Source organism: Cavia porcellus, unplaced genomic scaffold (genome assembly GCF_034190915.1).
Source record: "Cavia porcellus strain 051 isolate PalLab524CR breed Dunkin Hartley unplaced genomic scaffold, mCavPor4.1 scaffold_14, whole genome shotgun sequence".
Classification (NCBI taxonomy): domain Eukaryota; kingdom Metazoa; phylum Chordata; class Mammalia; order Rodentia; family Caviidae; genus Cavia; species Cavia porcellus.
In genome coordinates this window covers 46,429,783-46,452,202 of record NW_026947497.1, presented here as the reverse complement: position 1 = coordinate 46,452,202, position 22,420 = coordinate 46,429,783, and the positions used below count along the sequence as shown (strand labels likewise).

Below are 22,420 nucleotides of genomic sequence, written 5' to 3'. Positions count from 1 at the left end.
TTTGTAAACAGTCCAACTGTACCATTTCTTTTCTTTGACTGAATAATTAGGAGATTAAAAAAAAATTTCTGAGACTGAGGATAGAGCTCAGTGGTAGAACCTTTGCCTGGCATGCACAAGGCCCTAGGATCTCCTGTACCACACACACACACACACATACACACACTGAGCTTTTCCTCTTACACACGTTACTAATATAATTTTAGTACATTACACAGGAGCTTTGTTTACACAATAAGAAACTACAGTGATGTTTTCTTGATGACCCACTATTTAATCAATTTTATTTGTGCAAGTTCTCACAATCTTTTTTTTTTTTGGTCTTTTTCGTTTTTACAGATACCGGGGATCGAACTCATGACTGCCTGCTTGCAAGGCAGGCACTTATGCCGCTGAGCTAAATCCCCAGCCCCCAGTTCTCACAATCTTGATAGCTTATCTTAGCACATGACTTACTGTTTGGGAGAGGCAGGTCATCCTGTGAAAAGCACCCTTCTCTAAAATCTACCCTCTCCTCTCCATTCTAGTTCTACCCCTTAGCTCTCAATTGAACAATTCAATAAATTCAGATTTGGTGTCTGCCACCCCATTCCTCTACAAGGCTACTAACATATCATCCCTTCTTTAAAGAGCTGTCAGGCTCTCATGCTGCCGATGGAATTCAGGTCAAGCTCTTTCTGGATGGTATTCATAGCAAATCACAGCCTCTCACATCTATTTTTCTGGGCTCCTCCCTGTAGTTCTCCTCCTTACCTGCTTCCCACCCTCTCCTTCCCAGGAGCAGGCAGTCCTGAGTCTGCCGCTTTGTCCCTTTGCTTACTGAAGCCATCTTCCCAACTGTCATCATCTTCCTTCTACACCCCTGCCCCTTCATAGCCCAAACGGAGACCAGTGTCTATAGGAGGCCTCCTCGTGTGCCTAAAACATACTCCTCTAGGAAGCGGGACCTGCAGAGAACCCCAGCCTGAACCACATTTGAAGAGGACTCGTGTACCTGGCAGAAATGCTGTCCCCAAACCAGTATTCAGAATGCAGGATCCTAGCACACACAGCCTCACATTTACTGTGGGAAATAGTCACCAAGAATGTTTGAACTACTATGGAACACACCCTTTAAGTTCTTTTTAACAAAATTTATACAGTGATGCTTCCTTGTAGCACAATACATAGAAAACCTGGTAGTCACTAATATTTCAGTATGTTTCAATTACAGTTACAGATACATAATCTTTGGTGTTACAGATGTAATCTACATTAGTGTTTCTTTTTTGTTTGAGCTACCAAAAAGCTCACTATGATATTCATCCCTGGTCTAGCATTTATGATGCATTAACTAGCTCTGTGACTTAAAGCCTTTAAGCCTGAGACTCTTAACTGCGAAATGAAGGTAATGAACTCCTGCTTTCCAGGGTGGGTGTGAAGAGCCGGATCTGGTAGCTGGAAGGTGTTTTAGCAAGTTCATACGGATTTGGTGCCCTGTTTGACACTGTGTGGTGTGAAGGGTACAGTGAGCTAAGTTCCTGTTCTCCTGGAGCTCATCCTCTAGAAGGAAAGAAGGAGGACCCACGGCTAAACAATGCACAGGGTGACGGGTGGGTACCATGCAGCTGCGAAGGAGACGATGTGCCAGGAGAGGAGTGTCACATGGCCCACGGGTACTGTCAGGGAGGGCTGCTCTGCACACAGAGCTCAAAGATGAGAACGAGTCAGCCACACAAAGCAGGAACAAAGCCCTCCCAAGCAGAAAGGACGGACAGGCCTGGAGATGGAAAACAATTTGGCCAGCAGGTTGCTATGCTAGTGGGCAGAGATGCAGTCATAAAACAGTGGTGGCCACTAGTAATTGCTAGGCTTAAAGATCACTTGCCTTAGCAGTTTTATTGTACATAGGACTTTTATTATTATAAGCAGTTTCACATACTTTTAAAGTGAGCAATATAGAAGGAAAGAAATGAGGAAGGTCATTAATTAGAAATAATATTAGGGCGGGGGATATAACTGAGCAGTAGATCTGTACTTTGCTTGTGCAAAGCCTTCAGTTCAATCCCTAGCACTAAAATCAATTACTAGTAGCAATTTTATATGCATATTATACGTAGTTTTATTATATATTTTTTTCCTACAATGCTGGAGCTTGAGCCCAGAGCTCTTGCTTGCCAGATAATCGCTGAGCTGCACCAGAACCCCCAAGAAATAATTCGAGTAGCTAATTTTTATCAAGAGCTTACTCTGCTCTTAATATGATTTAAATATTTTTCCAATAATCATATATGGGAAATACTACTACTGCTTCTTTTTGCCAAAGGGTAAATGAGCCATAGAGAGTTTTACAAACTTGCCAAAGTGGGTTGAAGGCACCATTTCAAGAACAAGATTTGAATCAGGCAGCCTGGCTTCAGAGGCAGAGCTCCTAGCCACAGTGGGATCCGCCTGTTCTGGAAAGAGAATTCTCATGAATCAGTTCTTGGATACCATACAGGTCCTGATTCTGTCACAGTTTTGTACTTTCGAGTAGCGGGAAATATGTTTGCAATCTGTAATCTATTATCAGAGGAATTAAGGAATAAAGTCTAAGGGAAAATGAAAAAAATTTTTCCTCCACAAGAAAAATAAACAAATCTAGTTCATTAACATTTTAATAATCACTCAATTTGCAGAACTTACCCATTATTAAATTTTTATACAGAATTGATGACACACATGTTTCTGCAGGTTAAAGAATGAGCAGCTTGCAAATAGCTGCTAACTTGCTTTCCTAAGGATACCAACAATATACACTAAGCAAACACAGTAAAGATGGATTTCATTATTTGAATAATTCTGATCATAGAAAGTAAGCAAGCCAAATAGTCTAAGGGTTAGTGAAAAACAAAACAAAACCACCTTTGCAATCACTCAAATTCCAGGTGGAGCTCTGCCTTACTGCCCATCACTGATGTGCCCAAAACCCATCCCAGCCACAGCCACCAGGCTGCCGGGCAGCACCCGCAGTCCATCTGTTCCACTTACGTTCCCATCGTGGTTCGGGCAAGAGAGAGGCTTTCCTGCAGCCACAGCGGTCACCGTCTCCAGGATGGAAGACTCCTCGACGTTGCTGCCCGGCGTCCGCTGCAGCACGTCCATGAGGTTCGTAATGAAGAAGTTGTTCTGGAGCGCGGCCACCCCTTTCTCGGGCAGGATGGAGGTCTGGCGGCACACCGGGCAGGACAGGGTTAAGCTGTGGGCAGGAATGTAGTTCTGCAGGCACCTGTTGGAGGGGAGACCCAGGTGGAGGGCAGTCAGGATGGAGCTGCCCCACTTCTTGCAGGTGTCATTGTCAGAAACTGCCGGGTGGTTTTGCACGAATATCTTCCACTAAGCCCTTGGCTTAGGAAACAGTTCAGAAACCATGAGCGAACCTGACCTCGCACTGGCCCTGTCAGATGGTCAGACAATGCTCCTGGTCACGTGCAAGGAAAAGAAAACTGTCAGTGACTTCCATGGTGTTTTCTAGACCCTTGGCACAAGGATGTGGAACTGGGATGAGCAGCCTTAGCCTCCCCGGGAATCAGGTCCCAGGCTACTGGAACACACATTCATGAGAGACCCTGGCAATGGGCTCACATCTGTGTGACTGTTACAACTGGCAAAAACAGGTCGCATGTTTGGGTTAACACTGACATTAATTCTACATACAAAATCACAACTAGATATTAAAAACCATCGGAATGGAAATATTTGGTTGCAGCAGGGATGAGACACCTGGATTCAAAAGTCTATGTCTATATCTCTTCTCTACAGGCACCGACTTCACTTATTTGATTAAGGAACTGTATTACTATTGGTGACCAGTATATTACTGCTCACTCTGTTCTTCCAAGAACCTAGGGAGAAAATGCTATTAGGCTCCGGCAGAGGGGATAAAGGACCCCCCAAGGGTACCCCACTGGTCAGGCAGTTCGACCCCATCATCTAATCTCTATGCACTTAGACCTGGGGCTGAGTGTGTAGCTCAGCAGTAGGATGGTCACTTAGCACAGAGGGTCCTCAGTCCCATCCCTAGCACTACAAAAAAAACCAACTAACTGGATTATTCAGGGTTTTCCAGTTGCTTAGCCAATGAATTTGAAATCCATTCCCTTATTTTGAGGATGGAGAAAACCGATGTCAACGAGAGTTCATTGATCTCTCAATACCAGAAATAAGACAGCCTTTGCGAAGGTCATTAATGATACTGAAACCTATCATATTTCAGTCCTATCTTACATGACGTCTCAGTCTCAATGGCATCCATCAAATGTGACCTCTTTTGCCATTTTATTTTCCCTTGTCTTTATGACACCGCACTCCTTTGGTCCCACTTCTATCTGTTCTATCTTTTCTGAGTTGATGAAATTTGGTTTTGGTCAAGGCTTCATCCTGAGAGCTCTTTTCTCCTGCAATATTAAATCCATGTACTCGGCAATAGGCAGGACTCCACATTTACACTTAGGTTTTTTCCCACAGATGTCTCTGCTGACCATCTGCAGGCCAACTCCCCTGCCGACAGCTTCCTCTAGAGACCTCACAGGTCCCAGAGCTCAGCATGTCTGAACCAATGATCTTCCCCCAACTGTGTCCTCTCCCCATCTGGATAGCCGTCACTCCTGTCTACTCCTCTAAGCCAGTGGTGGTGAACCTATGGCACGTGTGCCACAATGGGCTCTTGTTATCACTGAAAGCTCTAAGAGGTTCGCCATCATGGAGCTAAGCAAACCAGAATCTAAGAGTCATTCATAAACAGTAGCTCCCATCTTCTGCATTTCCCCCATCTAACCCAGCAGCAGAGCTGGTCAATTCCTTGTCTTTTTGGCCTCTCCAGTTCTTTCATCCCTTACACCACTCTTTCTAGAGTTCCTGAGCAGCCTTCGACCTGGTGTGCTGTCATCTCCTTTGTATCTCTAGCCCTCCCTTACAAGGCAGCCAGAATCACTTTAAAATTTACAAGTAATGATTTGACTCTCCCTCTCCTCCTATTCACATGAAGACTCTCCCATGGCCTCCACTGCTCCTGTGTCACAAATAACAACCCACAGGGAAGCACACACACCACACCTGATGTGAGCTCGAGTTTCAGCTTTGTTCTCTCTTCCTCACACTGGCTGCCCAGTGCACGGTGGGCTCGGGTTCCTCCCACGTGTCATGGCCCCTCTATGACAGCAATGCTGAATGTACCTGAGAGTTGTTCCTCCTACTTGTTCATTCCCCTTTGCTTCATTTTCACTCACACTTGGGGTTGCTGCTTAGCATTCACTTCTGCAGGAAAACCTTCTCTGATTGGGGCAAATGCCCTGTTATGGGGTAGTCTGGATAATGCTGGTGGGTAGCATTTGTCTGCAGTTTACTTTCACATTAATCTGAGCAATTAGGGGATGAATGACAAGCTCCTCCACCAGAACAGTGAAGTTCTGTCTTTATAGAAACAACATCTTCCCATTTTAAGGAAAAGCCACCATCACTTTCAAAAAGAAGTATTTCAGTGTGCATGACGCTAGGACAATTTGAGAGCACGGCCTTCCACGGGTACTCACTATGGGAGGACCTCGGCAGTCACTGCCGCTTGCTGCTGGATGGGAAACAGAGGCAGGTAGGGCCAGACCCAGGGCTACTCCAAAGTGGTGCTTCTTACCTGCTGGAGAGAAGTCAGAGGACCCACAACACAGACAAGTCACTGTGCCGAGCTCAGACTGAGGAGCTGGTGTGGTGTATAAAAAGCCAGGCTGTGGCACGTGCTCCAAACCAAATAGGGGTCAAGTTTCACTGCACGTGCCACAGGGACCCTCAGACAGTTGGGGGGTACTGACATTTTAACTACATCCATCAAGGGGTGGGGGGAAAATTGTACTCTGTTTAATTAACTTAGAACATTAATTACAAAGCATTTTCACATAAATTAAGTCAGTGTAAAATGTAAAATTTTGGTGTGTTATGTAATACCACTAAAACAGCGAAACAAATCTATCAACACACATGCATGACAATCACAAAGGACTAAACACCACAGCTATCAGTAACAAATCTATTTTCCCTCTGTACCCATCACCGCTACTAAGGATGTGGTTATTCTTGTGCACTGGAGGCCTCCATCAACTCAAAAACCATCAAGCAGATGTTCCAGGAAACCAATAAAGGTAATCAGTAAAGGTAGTCAGTATATATTTGAAGCCACTAGAAGTCCTGATTTCCTGTTCTATAATTAGAAGCAAAATATTTTAAGTATGTATTTTAGATAATACAGTATAGAAAACTCACCTAGCAAAGTGCTATAATATGTAACTACCATAATTGTTTTTAAGAAAAACACATAACCTACTAAGAAAATACTTAAATTAGGATCTGGCTGCTGCCTTGAAGTGTTACCCCAAAACCATGCCACCCTGCCTTCGAGCCAGCTGATTATGGACTGAAACCTCCACAGACAGGTTTCCTATGCAGCACAAGCTGGCCTCACACTTGTTTTGTAGCCCAGGTTGGCCTAGAACTTATAGCGATCCTCCGGCCTCAGCCTCCCAAGTGTTGGCATTACAGGTATGTGCCACCACGCCGGCCAGGATAATTCCCTTCTCGATTACTCCCAAAGCAAGGAAGGATAACTTCCGATAAAAAGAAAAAAGGAAAGATGAAGAAAGAAAAAAAGTTATAACAAAAATTTAAAGTACATCAGTCAGGGTAACAATGATACATTGTCATCTCCAAATCGTTCACCCAGAGCACAAGACCTCTGCATTCAATCGTCCAAACAATCCCACTACAAATCTTTCTCTTCAGCAAACTCAGAGAAATCAGTTGTACAGCTATCTTAACTATTTTTAATATCCATTCATACACACACACACACACACACACACACACACACACACAGAGAGACATATACATTCTTTTTCTTTCAGTCTGTCACACTAATGCAGCAATACAAATTTTAAAAATTACTTGTATTAGGCCACTGATAAATTACAATACCTAATTTCTTATGTGGTTAAGTTAAACAATAGGGAACAGTACCTTTTGATAACCAACTCACACCCCTTTCCAAAAACACACCCTCTCAGGAAGAATCAATAGAACCCATCATGGGTGGGGCTGTACACCTGTAAACCATGGGGCCATATACCTGTAACCCCTGGGACGCATACCTATAATCCATTGGGCACACATCTGTAACCCATGGGGCCGTACACCTGTAACCAATGGGGGCACAAGCCTGTAACACATGAGGGTGTACCCCTATAACCCACTGGGCGTACATCTGTAACCCACGGGGGCACACACCTGTAACCCATGAGGGTGCACACCTGTAACCCATGGGGCTGTACACCTGTAACCCATGGGAGCACACACTTATAACCCATGGGGCACACATATAAATCCACAGAGCACATACCTATAACACAGGGGGGCACACACCTATAAGCCACAGGGCGCACACCTGTAACCCAGTGCCCTGAGAGGCTGGGAGGAGGCTCACAAGTTCCAGTCCAGCTTGAGCAACTTAGCAAGACCCTGTCTATAAATGAGTGACTAAATGAACAGCTGGGGATAGAGCTCAGTGCAAAGGCCCTAGGGTTGGTCTGAAGGGCCCCTTTTGTGTGCAGGTATTTCACTACCTGCCATAGGGGGAAATGATGAATCTGTAACCAGCCTCAGGAAGGACACTGTAAGGAAACAGCTGTCAGCAAAACTGTTCCACCAAGAACAAAACAAAAACAGAATCCCAGAAAACATTTAATCCTGAAACAGTTAATGCTATGTCTCCTTTGGAAATGAACCCGTAGTAGCTGACTTGGGTTTGCTTTCTCCTCCTTGCAAGTGTCTGAAATCAATTAAGTTCCTGGAAGCTCATGATTTGGTTTCGGGATGTCCGTCAGGAGGACAGAGACTCGTTGTCTCTGGGGTAATGGTAGAATTCTGGGAACAAGTCCTGTAGCCCATGGCAAGAGTCCATGCGAGTCCTTCCAGGAGCACGGGAGCAGCTTACCTCTCGCAGAAAGTGTGCAGGCAGGGAAGAACCTTGGGATTCTTGTACCGTTCCAGGCATATACTGCAAATCAGAAACTGTTTGTCGATCTGGCGCACCACGGGGCTTGGGATGTTGGTGGCTTCACTGGCCATCCTAAACCACTGACATGGGGGGCCGGCTGAATGTGACCCTGCACGCTGCTGCTGTCAAAGAGAAGGCCAAAACAGATAAACATGTGACAATCTGTAAGTGCAAGGCAGCCCTCCCTCTTGCCCTCCAGGCATCTTGTTCTGAACACAAGTAGAAGTTGAGTCTCACTGCTCCTGTTTAGTAAATCAACAAAATAATCCCATCTTCATGCAAACAAAGTAGGAGAGAGTATGTCATACTAAGAGGTGTGCTCTCTGGGTTTCAAGGCTGAGCAGTGGCTGAGGGGACAAGAACTTACATAGCTATGTCTGATCATGCCCTGGCAGGACTGTAGTTGAATATATATTTGCCTTTTAGATTCTTATTGAATTCAACATGTTTCCCCAAGTATTGTTCTTGAAGAGATCAGAATATATCACTCAAAATATGTCTCTGTGGCCTAGGGATTATTTCGAGGTACTGAGAAACAGCAGTCACAAAAGGAGCTTCACTTGCCTGAAATGGACATAAATATCCCATCCATCAAGGAAACTTCCACCTATTTCCAGCTTCCCCTCCGTCCCATGCCAGGAAGAGAAGGTTCTTAAGCACTGCAGACTGTAAGGACGTGAGTCTGCCTAACCCTGACCACACAGACCTGCCTCACCATCCATTTCTCATGACTTACACCTGCTCTCTTCCTTTGTCTAATTGCTTCTCCACAGTGTGTGACCCGTTATTAAAACGGTGTGTAAGTTCATAGTCCCCAGGCATGTAACCTGAGAGAGTGGAGAGTACAGATTCTGCTTCCTCTACGTTCTGGTAACACACAGAACAGTGATCGTTAGAATTTTTAATTGTACACTTTACGGGCCATTCAATGTGTTTTCTTCAGAACTGATGTTTTGTTGGTCTGAAACCCCTGTGTATCTGCATGAAGCAAGGACCAAGGACCTGTCATTTAAAAAAAATATCCGTTGTGGGGGGAAGAGGTAGCTGAGCGGTACAGCAATTGCTGTCTCCTGTGAGGCCCTGGGTTTGATCTCCAGCACCTAAGGGGGAAAAAAAAAAGACAGGAAGAGGAAAGGAAAGGAAAGGATAGAAGGAAAAAGAACAAAAGAAGTCAGATTTGGTAGTGTACATGTATGTGCATTTGAGGGACTGGGAGAAGTGAATTAATTCAGAGGAGGCTTTGAAATGTTAGGATCATGCCAGAAAGAAGACGTCAGAAGAGAACAACAGAAAAGAAAGCAGAGAGCCCTCGGGCACAAAAAAGGAGGGAAAAGTTAGAACATGGAATGCAGCTGTTAGGCAGGAAGCGAGACTTAGCAGGCTTGGAGACAGGTAGCTAGGGTTACATAAGAATCAAAGAAAATATGTGTTTTTGTTCATTTTTCTTTTGTTTTCTTAGTGATTAGCTACGGATAAAATTCAAGCAAGCTATAGCCCGAGAGACTCCTCTGTGCTCCTGATAAGCTCTAGGGCTCTCAGGGTACAGAGTCCAGACCTCAGGTGGAAAAGCCTGCAGGTCTCCAAACTAAATGGGAACAAACATTCCCTCTGAGGAGCAAACGGCAGCCTTGCTGCCTTGAAATCGGTCAAAATAGCCCATTTTCCTCATAAAAGAACAATGACGTGAGAGGATGAAATAATAATCCTTAAAGACCCAGGTCACTGTATAAAGCATCTGTTTCCATCTGCCACCCTTAAAAGTTCCCAAAGGGCAAACTAAGAATGAATTAAAAGCCACACCTACTTGGTAAGGTGTCCGTAGCCCTCCAAATTGCAGTGGAAATATTCTTTACTAAAAAAGGTTAATCTTCAGTATAATTCCAGTAACAAGTAGTATGATTATTTTCAATCCACAGATAAAACAAAAATAAAATACACACCAGCTTGGTCAACGTCGCCAGAAAGCAAACACTGGTTTGCAAGTCTTAAAAACCCATGGCCTCTTAATTCCCTCAACCACTCTGCTACCCTAGGCCTTGTTTTTTAAGAAAGTTGAAGGATCTGTGGAAGAATCTTGTTTTATCTGTGACATGCTAACTTGGTTTAAGCTCTGTTTGAAGATGGGAAATTCACAATATTCATTATAAATTCTTTTTTTTTTTTGTACCTGGTATCAAACTCATAACCTCGCGCCTGCCGGGCAGGTATTTATGCCACTGAGCTAAATCCCCAGCCCCTTTGCAACTTTTATAGAATCCACAACTCCACACTCTTTGAGGGAAACACTCTTTTTGAATATAAATGGTAGTTTTTATTTCCCACCAAACCAAATTTTTGAAAATAATTTGTTTTTATTAAGAAAACTCTTTACACATATTTGAGTGTAGCTATGCATATGACACAATCATTTTCCAACCTTGTACTTTCTGGATAAACTTATTAAAGAGTACAATCACCAAGCAAGTAGAACCTGCCATCCACAAGTCACAGTCCCACGGACTCAGGGAATGGCTAAGCAGTGTAGGTGTGAATATCTTATTAGCCAGCATTATCTGCTAGGCTTTTACAGGGTGTCTCTCTCTCTCTAAAGAACAAGAAAAGGATCTTCATTGATTGGATTAAATGCGGTTCATTTCTCAAGGACTCAAGATGTTGGCGCACACTCTGCTATTTGTAAAACCACATCCTATGACATCAGAATAGGGGATGGATGGATCTGTCTGTCTTAGAGATAAGGAAACCAAATCTGAAGGTTTGAATGACCTGTCCAAGGTCATCCAGTAAAGGCATTCAGTAAATCAGAATGCTCAGATGTCAACTTTTCTGCCTTATCTGATAAGTGGATGATACTCAATCTTAAACGAGCTAAATACTTCACTGGTGTGCATGCATGGATGCGTGTGAGTGTGTGTGTCTGTGTACACAACATAAAATGATATTGCGAGTGGGGGTATAATACAGCTCAATGATATAGCACATGCTCAGCATGCATGAAGCTCCAATATAACAATAATGACCAAAAATATTGGGGAAGAAAAATGATGTTGAATTTGAACTGTCAATGAAAATCAGTTAAAAATAATTTTATTTTGAATAGCTCTTGAAATTTTTCATACTACCCTTTGAAATAGAGTCACTGGAATTTTAAAAAAAGGAACAAGAACATGATGCTACAAATCACTCTTTTTTTTTTCTAACCTTAAGAATTTTGGATTTGGTGCAAGGAAATAATATTTGTTTTAATCAAATGATAACGGGTTGGCCAAATAAAATTTCTTAAACCAAGAGCATACTTCTTAAGAGCATACTTCTATGCTCTAAAAGTGAAAGAATAAACCTACTTCATTCTAATTTTATGATAATTCCTGTAGTAGACAACAGTGAACCTTTTCAGTATTGTTCATTCACCACGTAGTAAATTAATTATGTTTACTCATTAAGACTAATTTAAAATCACGACAATATCACAAATCTGTTACAAGTGACTATGGAAGGCATCTGGATTTTTTGAACTCTCAGAATCCACACAAGAGGCTCCCAGCCCCTAATAACCTCCCAGCCTTGCCGGGATAACCACATAACTGGAATCGCACAGCAGGGAAAGGGTGCAATGGGCTTAGAAGAGACACAGTGGGTCGCCAGTCACCAGTCTGAATATGCCATGAAGGTCAGGCATAACATAAACAACATCCTTTAGTGAGAGTGTTTGCATACTACCAGCTAGGGGACTTCAGCTATTGGAAAGCAATAAACATTTAGATCCTTGGTTGCCTCTTTCCCCACCTTGGTTTTTTAAATGTTAGGGACCTTCCCTCCCCATGAAAGCAGCAGAAATTGGTGCAGGATAACAAAGAATATCAGTATATAGAATTGCTCTTTTGCTAGAGATTAGCAGAACTAATTTCTGCAGGGACACTTGTGAAATACACAATGTCAGGCTTAAACCTGACACTGCTCCAATGCCCCTGTGATGTGGGAAAACCCAGCACACTGAGAAAAGGCCAATAATAAACTGATTACCAAAAGCAATGTATGGGCTCAATAGAATCCCTACTGAAGTTCTAATGACATTCATCATGGAGCTAGGAAAAAAGAGCCCTCAAATTCACATGGAATGAGAAGAGACTCAGAACAGGCTGCAGACCTAGCTCAGTGGTTCAGTTCTCCTCACCTACCCTGCATGAGGCCCTGGGTTCCTGGCATGGAGTGGACAAGGAGAAAAGACCCAGGATAGCCAAAGTAGTCCTGAACAAAAGAGCAAAGCTGGAGACATCATAATACAGAATCCCAAGTTATACTATGAAGCTGTACTAACAGAAACAACACAGTGTGGGCACCAAAATAGACATGTATGTGAAATAGAGCAGAAGGCACAGAACCCAGGTCCCTAGGCATTTTCAAACAAAGGACCAAAACATGTTGGGAAAAAGAGAGCCTACTTAATAAAGAGAGCCTACTTAGTACTGGGCAGACTGGATATCCACTTGCAGAAATCTGAAAATACGTCTCCAACTCTTACCCTGTACTATTATTACAAAAATCACACCAAAGTGGTCAAAGACATAGATGTAGAAACAGAAACTCTGAAATTCTTTGAAGATAACATAGGCAGAACACGTGACGCCATGTCTCAGTCACTGAGGTACAATACCAGACACCTGCAGATTAAAGGAGGAAAGGTTTATTTCACTCACAGTTTGTGGAGGTTTCAGTCCATAGTCGCTGGCTCCAAGGCAGTGGAGCTGGGTGTAGATAAACCCTTCCGGGCCACACCATAGCGATCTACCTCTCCCAGCAGTCATAATCACTTAAGCCCCTATAACCCAAAAACTCTCCAAAAGCCCCACCTATGAGAGCCTGAGGCTGTGGGAAAACACCCACATATAAACCATAACACCATGGCGCAGGCAGAGATGTCCAAAGAGAACTTCAAGAGCATAGGAAATAGTATTGAGAACCAAGAAACAGGATTTCGTGAAATTAAAAAGCTTCTACACAGCAAAGGAAACGATCAACAGAGTAAGGAGACAACCTACAGAATGGGAGCAAGTCTTTGCCAGTACCTACTTGTCTGATAGAGAACTTGTATCTAGAATATATGAAGAACTAAAAAAAAAAAAAAAGCTCCCAAAACACCAGTCAAAAATATGGGCAAATCAGTTGAACAGACATTTCACAAAAGAAGAAGTGTAAGCTGAGTGTAGTGATATATGCACATAAATGCAGAACTTAGGAGACTGAGGCAGGAAGATCACTGTAAGTTCAAGGGCAGCCTGGGCCATGTAGTGAATTCAAGGCCCGCCTGAACTGCACAGCATGACCCTGCTTCAAAAACCAAACAAACAGGATGTGCAAATGGCCAAAAAAGTATGTTAAAAGATGTTTAATATCTTTAGCCATCATGGAAAGAATGCCTATCATCAAGACCACAAAAAGCAATGAATGGCAACAGGATTTGGGGGAGAGGGTCCTCCTACATTTTTGGTAGGACTATAAACTGTAACAACCACTATGGAAATCAGTATAGAGACTCTTCAAAACACTAAGGAACAGAAATGTCACTTTACCATCTATATATACCTCCCCTGGCTATACCCCCAAAAGAATTAAAGATATTATTCTCCAGTGATACATGCGTATTCTCACAGCTGCACAGTCTTCAATAGCTCAGCTCTGGAAACAGCTTATATGCCTGCCAACAGATGAATAGAAAAAGAAAATGTGTTCATATATACAACAGAATATTATTCATTGACAAAGAACAAGGAAATTATGTCTGCAGGAAAATAGATGGAACTTGAGATCATCGTGCGAAGCAAAAAAAGATGCAGAAAGTTAAGTATCACATATGTTCTCTTACATGAGAAAGCTACAGTATAAAAAAATGAATTAAGTGGAGGAGACATGATAGGAAACTAGAAGGAAAAGTCATTTTTAGGTGACATAATCAGCTAACATTAGACTGATGCTGATACTAATCAGCTGTAAGAGCTCAGATGGGGAAGAGAGCTGAGGTTCTCCTAGGGGGGAACAGGCAGCAGTACTGCTTACAAAGGTGTCCTCTGCTCTGTGTCACCAGCTCAGTGTCACCGGTGGCTGGAAAACTACATTTTGCTGTTCCCTGTCTTTGTTATGTTTTTCTACCTGCCACTGGTCTCTTTCTGCTAGGTTTGTTTCCTGGCCCTCCCCCATGGTGTTAGGAAGCAGACACTTTTGGAAGGTGACAGGTCAAGAGGGTGATGCCTTCCTAAGGGGACGAGGGTCTTCTAAGAATGGACAGGACCATGCCTTGTGTCTCCAGGTCTCCATCTCTCTCCCTCAAGCCGAGACACAACAAGAAAATGACCATCTGCTCCTGCCATAGTCCCAGCACCCAGAACTGTGTGGCCTGGTATTAATGGGTCATTTATTTTTGGAATGAATTGAACAAATGAAATATAACACAAAAATGGACTTAGGCACACCAGCAGCAAAGAGTAGCATCTGTCAGATTCCAGGACAAAGAGCACAGCTATGAATGTCATCCTCCAACATCTGATATTCCTGGCTTGCCCATGTAACAGTCTCAGTCTCAACAGGAGCCAGCCACCAGAAGGTAAATATTAGGGACATATTTTAACATGTTCTCAAATGCTGAAAGAAAAAAGAGAAACTACTGAGGACACATATGCATGGCAGTCTAAGAAGCTGGCACATAAATCCCTTATTAACAAGGACTTTGCCAGATAAACACATGTTGTGGGAAAACTAACGTAGCAATCATGTAACCAAACCCTTGCACAGAAAAATCCTGCCTGAGCAGTTCTGCCCTCACCTCCTTTCTGGTGTCTTTTCTGGCTTATTTTTATCAACTTGGTAGAAATTATCACCAAATGGAAAGGAATTTGATAGGAGGAGACAGAATGAGAGAAAAATGCCTGTTTTTAATTCTAAGATTCAAACCATATTTCCCACCCCAAATTATACCAGTGAGAGCAGAAAAGTATGAAACTGTTGCTTCCACCATCATGAAGAGGAACAGGATCGGTGGAGAAGAGCTAGAAGGGGAGGAGGTGGCCAAATGCTGGTTCAGGGAAAAGGCCAAAATATCCAGGACAATGAGATGTGGACGTGTGATTGGGGCAAGCAGGGGAGGGGGATATCTGGTTATGGCAGCACCTTAAGGAAACTCAATTCCATTTCAATGGTGTCGTTTTAGAGAGCCTTGGGTTGCTGTTTCTCTTTGTTGCCCCTTGAGGTGAATCTACTCACTAATGTGTCTGTAGTTCTCATTGCTCTTGGGCCAGTGCAGCTGGCAATAAACACACCAGCTTCACAAACAAGGAAAAATGTCCCGGTGCATCTGTGGAACGGGAGTGGTGAAACTTTATGATTATCTGTGTTACCACTGCCTGCCAGGACAGGCCACACCTACAGCTCGAGAGAGAAGAAACTGTGATTAGAGAAACAGGCAGGCTTAGTTCTGATCAACTTAGGAGCCTGCTACCATTCAGACATAATTGCACCTGCATTGTTACTAAGGCTCATCTTGAAGAAAGCAGGGGACAATTTTCAGTGACAGTAAAACAGGGTGACCCACTTTCAGTTAAATAGAGCCTCTCTCCCAGATGGGCTGTTTTGTGAATTAGCAGGCTAGATGTGTTTTCTTTCCTGTTGGTACCTGTGTCTGTGTCTGTGTGTGTGTGTGCATGTGCATGGTGGGGGTGTGTGTAGAGATCCACTAGTAAAGAGTCACCTCTTCTGTCCCGAGGGAGGGATGTGCCCAAAGGCCTCAAAATTCTCCTTATTCCCACAGTCCAATGTATGACAGCGCCCCTCGGTGTATTGGCTTTTGCCAATGGGGGTGACTGTTAAGCTGAGCTCCCCACTTCTCTTCATGCTACTTGTGTCTATTCCCCCCAACTCTCCTCTGCACCCCTGCACCAACAGTTAGCTGTTTGCCATTCCCCTCTCTGCAGAAGTCCTCACCTATTGCTTAAGATCCTAAGCTTTGTTTTGTTTGGCTCCAGAAGGTGGTGACTACTGATGAGTGTTAAGTGGTCAGGCTAATCGACATTCACCTTAGGGCACCCTGGGACCATCAGGAGGAGTGGGATCTCCTCTCCCCACATCCATCATTGTGCCAAGCCTCCTGCCTTGCTTTCCTTGGAGACTCCACAAAGAGGCTGAATAGTCACAGAAAGGCAGAGGGCAGCCAGGGAACAGAAAGGGTGGGGACCAAGCCTGGGGGTTGACAGAGGCTGACTGGAAGAGGGAGGAGAAATGTGTTTCACTCTAGAACTCCGACCCTTGCAAGCCTAGGGAACAGTTCTGTTGTTGATTAGTGTTTCATTTATTAGATAAGTTTTCAAGAAAAAATAAAAATAAATTAAAAGCATAAATTAAAATGGAGACTGTCTAGACTGAAGGCCAAGATGGTAGAGAAGATGACAGATTAGCATATGAAAGCAGCCCACAGGGTCTCTACCAGGGCGTTGTGATTCTCTCTCTCTCTCTCTCTCTCTCTCTCTCTCTCTCTCTTTCTCTTTTCTTTCTCCCTCTCTCTCTCCCTTCCTCTTTCCCCATCTCCACCTCTCCCTCCCTCTCTTTATCTGTCTCTGCTTGAATCTGCTTGAATCTAAAGCTTCAAATTTTAGGAAGAAATCTGATCCATTAAATTCAGATAACCTGCACAATGGGAATATTCAGAAAAGCCTAATAATCAACTCCATTATAAAGCAAGTTGTAGTCTGATACTGAAACCCTTGTATAAGTAATAAAGGGACATAGATGTCATCAGAGAATAAAAATATTAAAAGTCAATACAAGTCTCTGCAAAGTATCATTTTGCTACAATGTAGAATTAATTCACTTACCTATGTTTTTAAAGGAAAAAACACTGATTAAGGCCAGGTGCTGGGGGCTTAGCTCTGTGGCACAATACCTTAGTATGCACCAAACCCTGGGTTCCACCCCCAGCACCAGGAGAAGAAAAACTATGATTGTAAATCATTTGGCAGCAATTTTTTAAAGTTGGAAAGCATTATCTTCTCTGTACATTTCGTAATACGTACAAATATTTGGCTAAAGCTCTCATTTTGTGAGGGAGATAATGAAAAGAGGTAATAGGTATCTTAACAATTAAGCTCAGGTAAATTTTTAAAAATTGCTACATATTTAGGATTTTTTGCCTATTTAATTGAGATAAACCAAAAAATCACAAGTGTGGAGAAACTAATTGCCTAAAGCTATCCAAATGAAGGATGTGAATTCATTGCTCAGTAAGACAAAGAATGAGTCCTTTTTATTGTGCTTCACACGCCATAAAGTCTGCTGATCTTTTGTTATCATACAAATTTAAAAACTTAAGTCATTTCAGGACTGTGCTATTAACTGTGGTGAAGATGCATTTAAGTTTTTATTGTCCTTTTTAACAAGGTGTAGGCTAACGATGCTACATTCCTGTATCTAGAAGCAGCACAGCTCTCACAGAATTCTTTACTTTCAGCTGAGTTTTTTAACCTTTGCAATGCAAATCACTTCCATCTTTCTAGGAGGAAACCAGAAAGGAACAGTCAGAGGTTTAGGAAGGGCTACCAGGGAATGAACTTCTCACTGTAAGCACACTCGGGAGAGACCTGCATTATTTAACATTCCACAGGCTTGGAGCAGTGCTGGTATACCATCTGCCCCCAAATAATGCAAGGGCCCAGAAAATAACTCACCCTGGGCAAGAAGGAATCAGCTTAAGGATCTGAGCAAACAAATGGCTCTCCTTACCCACTGTAGAGTTTTTTTGTAAAACCAGTTTATTCATGAGGAATAAAACTGCTGTAATATGAGCTAAGCCAAAGAAGCGAACAGATAATTTTTAAATGCCTCCTTCTGAGTCTCTATCTGTTCTGGAAAGCTACAGCATTGAAACCATCTTTTTCTTCAGACAAAAATATTTTATCTTTTGGCTCTGGAATGTGTTTCTCAACATTCAATTTTCAGTTTAAAATAAACAGCCTCCCTATTTGCTTTCCTATTGCCCGACAATAAAGACTAATGACAGGGTGGGGCATTCTTGCAGGAAAAAGCTCCGATCCAAAAACTATACCCATGGTTTGAAGAATCAAACCTCAGAGCAGACACAAGGATCTCCTCCCCCGTGTATAATGCCACCATCGAGCTCCACCCAGATTTGACTGTGCTTAAAAGGCAGGGGAAAATGTCAGAAAGAAAGAAATCATCTGCTGCATATTTGTTTGCCGGTTCTCAGTGGCATTGCGGATTCAGAGGGGCCAATCATGTATTATGAATGAATGCGTTTCCAATGGTTACGGGGAGCCAAGGAGCTCAACCCCGGGGTGCACTCAATAGAGGATGTGGTGGGGGGAGGGTCACATCCCACATTCTCCTCCACCCCGGGGAAGCCGGGGAGGAATCCTGCAAACTCAATATTTCATCTCGACAGAAAGATGCAGGGGGTGGGCGGGAGGGGGAAATTCTATTTCAAACAAGCCAAGCCAACATTAAAATAATAATCAGTTCACCACAGCACGTCATAGGAAAATCTTGCATTACTTTTTCTCCCCATCCTTGTTAATTTGATGTCTTTGTTTAAGCAAAGAGTGGTTCTTCCTCTTCTTTAGTTTCAGAGCATGCAACGCCACCATGAGAGAAAGGGGTGGGGGTGGGGGCAGAACAGGAGAAATCAGTCATCCATGCACCTGAAATAAAGCTAAGCAACCGAGATACCGAGCACCTACCCATTTCTGCAGGCAAACCCACTTAATCAAACAGTCAGAGCATCAAATCCCCCCCACACCCCAGCCGGTCGCTGAGCTCCGGGGCAGTCCAAGAGAACAATGCGCATTTCTGCCCACACCTCAAGTTTGGAAGCAGCATGCAAAGAGACGGGTTAGAACCCCCTACCCAGCAGCGCAGCCATCGTCAGCGGCCCAGCAGCATAGCTTCTGCTCCGGGGAGCCAGGTGCCAGCTCGGGAGCAGGACAGAGGAAGAGAGAAACGCAGGAGAGGAGGGGAGGCTCAGGAGAGCCAGCCGGAACGTTGCTGGGTCACTAACAAGTGGGAGACCCCCTCCGGTGTCCGGGCCCGCCAGGCTTTATCTTGCAGGGCATCCTTTTTCTCCGCGGCTACTGAAAAGACCGCAGCGAGCCGGCAAGGGATTGTGGGATAGGGATGCAGCAGCCAGCAGCATGAGCTCGCGCTGCCTGCTCGGGGTCTGAGTCAGCAGTCAGCTGCTCCCGGCTCCTGGCTGGGCCGCGCGCCCCAGCCCCGCGGTGCCTGCGCGATCGCGATCGTGCTCCGCCCCCGTCGCGCGTCCGGGCTGGTACCCGAGGGACGCTCGGGAAGATGCTGAGCGGACGCCCGCGGGGCGCAGGGCAGAGAAAGAACACTTTGCACACGGCCTCTCCCTTGGGAAAGCTCGCATTTAGACGCGTGTGGAGCCCACGCTAGCCTTCACTGGTTAAAAAATATGGTGATCTGTTCTCTTCGATGTTTCAAGGAGCTTGAAACACAAACGTGCAATTTTTTAAAAATGCAAAAACGAGCCATTTCTACCAGCTGCCGCTCATCTGGCCCCCCACCCCACCCCGTTTTGGTATTTACCCAGGAAAAGGTTTGTGAATAAAATTCCACAAAGGAAAATAATGCAAAGGACATTTGTCTGCTTTTGGTATTCTAACCACTCACAGAAAAATCACATAGCACATTTATCTGAGTCGGAAGATATGTGACCCTGTTTTGTTTCTGAGATGAAGTCTACAGTTAAAGGCTGAGACACCTGACAAACTGTACACACACACACACACACAGATTTTCTACCACGTCATTACACATATTTTCAAAAAATATTAATAACATAAAAATCAACAAGTAGCAATAAAAAAGTGAGTAGGTCCTATTCTTAACCTATTGGGATGGAATTCATAATCAATCATTACCTTTTCTGTTCCAGTGGAGGCAGGGAATAGTATTGTATCCTATTCTTTGGTTAATTATTAGTGTGAAAGTGATTAGGCTGGGCACACGCCTGTAATCCTGGCACAAGTGAGGCAAAGGCAGGAGGCTCCCTGTAGGTTCAAGGCCAGCCTGGGCTACACAGTGAGGCCCTGACTCAAAAAAAAAAAAAAAAAAAGTCGCTGATCATTTTTACTTAAATAATAACTATATTTGATCTGTACATTTGATTGCATTAATATTTATTACATTCTTTCCGTGCAGACAAGCATTGCAGCTAGTCCTGGAAGGGGCTTTGACTTTGAGAAGCAGTGATGGTTACCTTCAAAGGCTACAGGGGAAAAGAGAGAGGAGTGGAGAATGGTGGGAAGTCCAGGGACCCCCAGAAATGCAGACTAGTCCATCTTGCCCTGTCATTTTCGGAGGAACAAAGCTCCCCTTTAAGGTGTATAATTCAATGACTTTTGGTTCACAGAGGTGAGCAACTATTACCACAGTGCGCTTCAGAATGTTTTCATCACCTTGAAAGCAAAAGCAAAACCCCCCGCGCTCTGTAGCTGTCACTTCCTATCTTCCTACCAATCTACTTTCAGCCTCCACAGATTTCTACTTGGGTGGGAGGTCCGCCATCCAAACGGATTGCTCCTTTCTAGACTGACACATGAATGAAATCATATACTATGTGGTCTTACATATCTGGGTGTTTTCACTTAACATGGTTTCAAACTTCATCCATGCTGTGGCATGTGTCAGGATTTCATTCCTTTGTACAAACAACGGTATGGGCATAGAGTGTATAGATATAGGATGCTCTATTTGTCCAGTCTTATCAGCTTACAGGCATTTGGGTTGTTCCCCCTTTGGGCTTTTATGAGTAATGCTTCTATAAAGATTTGTGTGCAAGGCTTTGTAGGGACATATTTTCTGCCTCAGAGGTTTACAATGCAGTTGGGAGCAACTCCTGAAACAACAGGCAGACCACCTGCCTCTAACCAGGTTCTCTTCCCAGGACCAGCTGTCTCAGGGAGTCTGACTGGCAGTGGTGGTGACCCTGAACCATTCTCATTCTGCTACTAAGGCCACTCCAAAGCCAAGCTCAGGACTTCAGCCCATCCTTTCTTCTTGATCGCTTTCTTTTGCCTCCAGGTAACCCAAATTCTTGGTGTGCAGACCAGTCTCTGCAGAAAATGGAGAAATGTGGAAATGCAGAAATGGAGGAATGTAGAAAGTGGAGAAATGGGAGAGGCCCTTGGTCTGGGAGGCTTACACTCACTCACTCCACAGGGGATCCTTAGTGAATGTTCGGTGTGCTACGAGCCTAAGTGGTCACTGAAGACACAGTGAAGAGTTTACAGGGTTCTGGGCCCTGCTGCAAGGTCACAGTCCTTTATGGAAGGTGGCTTAGTAAACAGGTGACTGTAACATGGGGCTGCAAGGGACTGATGGCCAGAGGAAGTGGGTGCTATGAGTGTCCACAGGAGGACTGGGCAGGAGCATTTTGGGCACAACACACAGCACAAACAGAGGCTTGGGGCAAAAGCTGGTGTGACTGCAGCCCAGGGTGGAGGAAGAACAAGTGGGGTCGAATTTGTCTGTAGTCCTTTACCTGAGATGGGACTATCTCTTCTGTGGCAACAGTCCACAAGGGACAGTTGGGTTTCAGATACTCTCAGTACCACAGCTTAACTACTGTAGGGATAAAATGGGTTTTGAGGGCCCAGCCGGACCCTAACAAATAATCATAATGCTGCTTGTTATAGGGAAATGCAGGGCTGGAGGTGTAGCTCAGTGGCAGAGTATTTGCCTACCATGCGTGAGTCTCCGCATTACAAGAAAAAAAAAAAGGCGGCATATGTCTTGGCAATGAACACAGGTGTTTATAAGCAGAGACTTGGGTTGCCACTGGACATGTTAATGAGTGACAGCATCTAACCCTTGGCTCTCCCAGGTGACAGGTAGGAAGATGGTGGTGGTGGGCTTCTTTCTGTGTCCCAGTTTCTTTGCACTGATGGATTCCAGGGCCATCTGTGGGGCTTTCCAAGCAGAGAAGAGGGCTGGGGATGGAGCTCAGGCAGAGACTGCTGCAACTTTACTGCCTCTGTGGAGCTGGCTTCCCCTCCTTGCTGGTTCTGACGAGCTAAATGTACATTAGTGTTAACTGACATCAACCCATTTGGCTATGATGCACTTTTGGGCGGTAGACAGACAATGTGGATGCCTAAGAAAATATCTGCCTCTACAATTTGGCAGGCATGGGAGGTAGTGACCCAAAATTTATTGACCCTGTATTATGTGCCAGGCTCAACCCAGAGCACTTTAAATGCAGTCTCCTTATCCTCAATCAAGGAAATTTCTCCTAGAAAGTAAGCTGCCTGGGATGGGATACAAGGCCACTTATGATCTAGTCTCTATTTG

General features: G+C 44.1%; 1 protein-coding gene across 7 annotated transcripts in view; it reads right to left on the bottom strand.

Moving 5' to 3' along the window:
• Window positions 1-22,420, bottom strand: part of Trim2 (tripartite motif containing 2) — a 166,497-nt gene that overhangs the window by 46,948 nt on the left and 97,129 nt on the right. For 3 of the 7 annotated variants that reach the window (XM_063260860.1, XM_023560382.2, XM_013160260.3), the window contains 2 exons: window positions 7,994-8,178; window positions 3,010-3,247 (listed from right to left, as the gene is read on the bottom strand). In XM_063260860.1, coding sequence (XP_063116930.1) covers window positions 3,010-3,247; window positions 7,994-8,178 — 423 coding nt within the window. Of the gene's footprint in view, window positions 1-3,009; window positions 3,248-7,993; window positions 8,179-18,955; window positions 19,366-22,420 lie in introns of those variants that run through there. The other 4 variants (XM_063260861.1, XM_013160259.3, XM_005006791.4 and 1 more) reach the window with 3 other exon arrangements.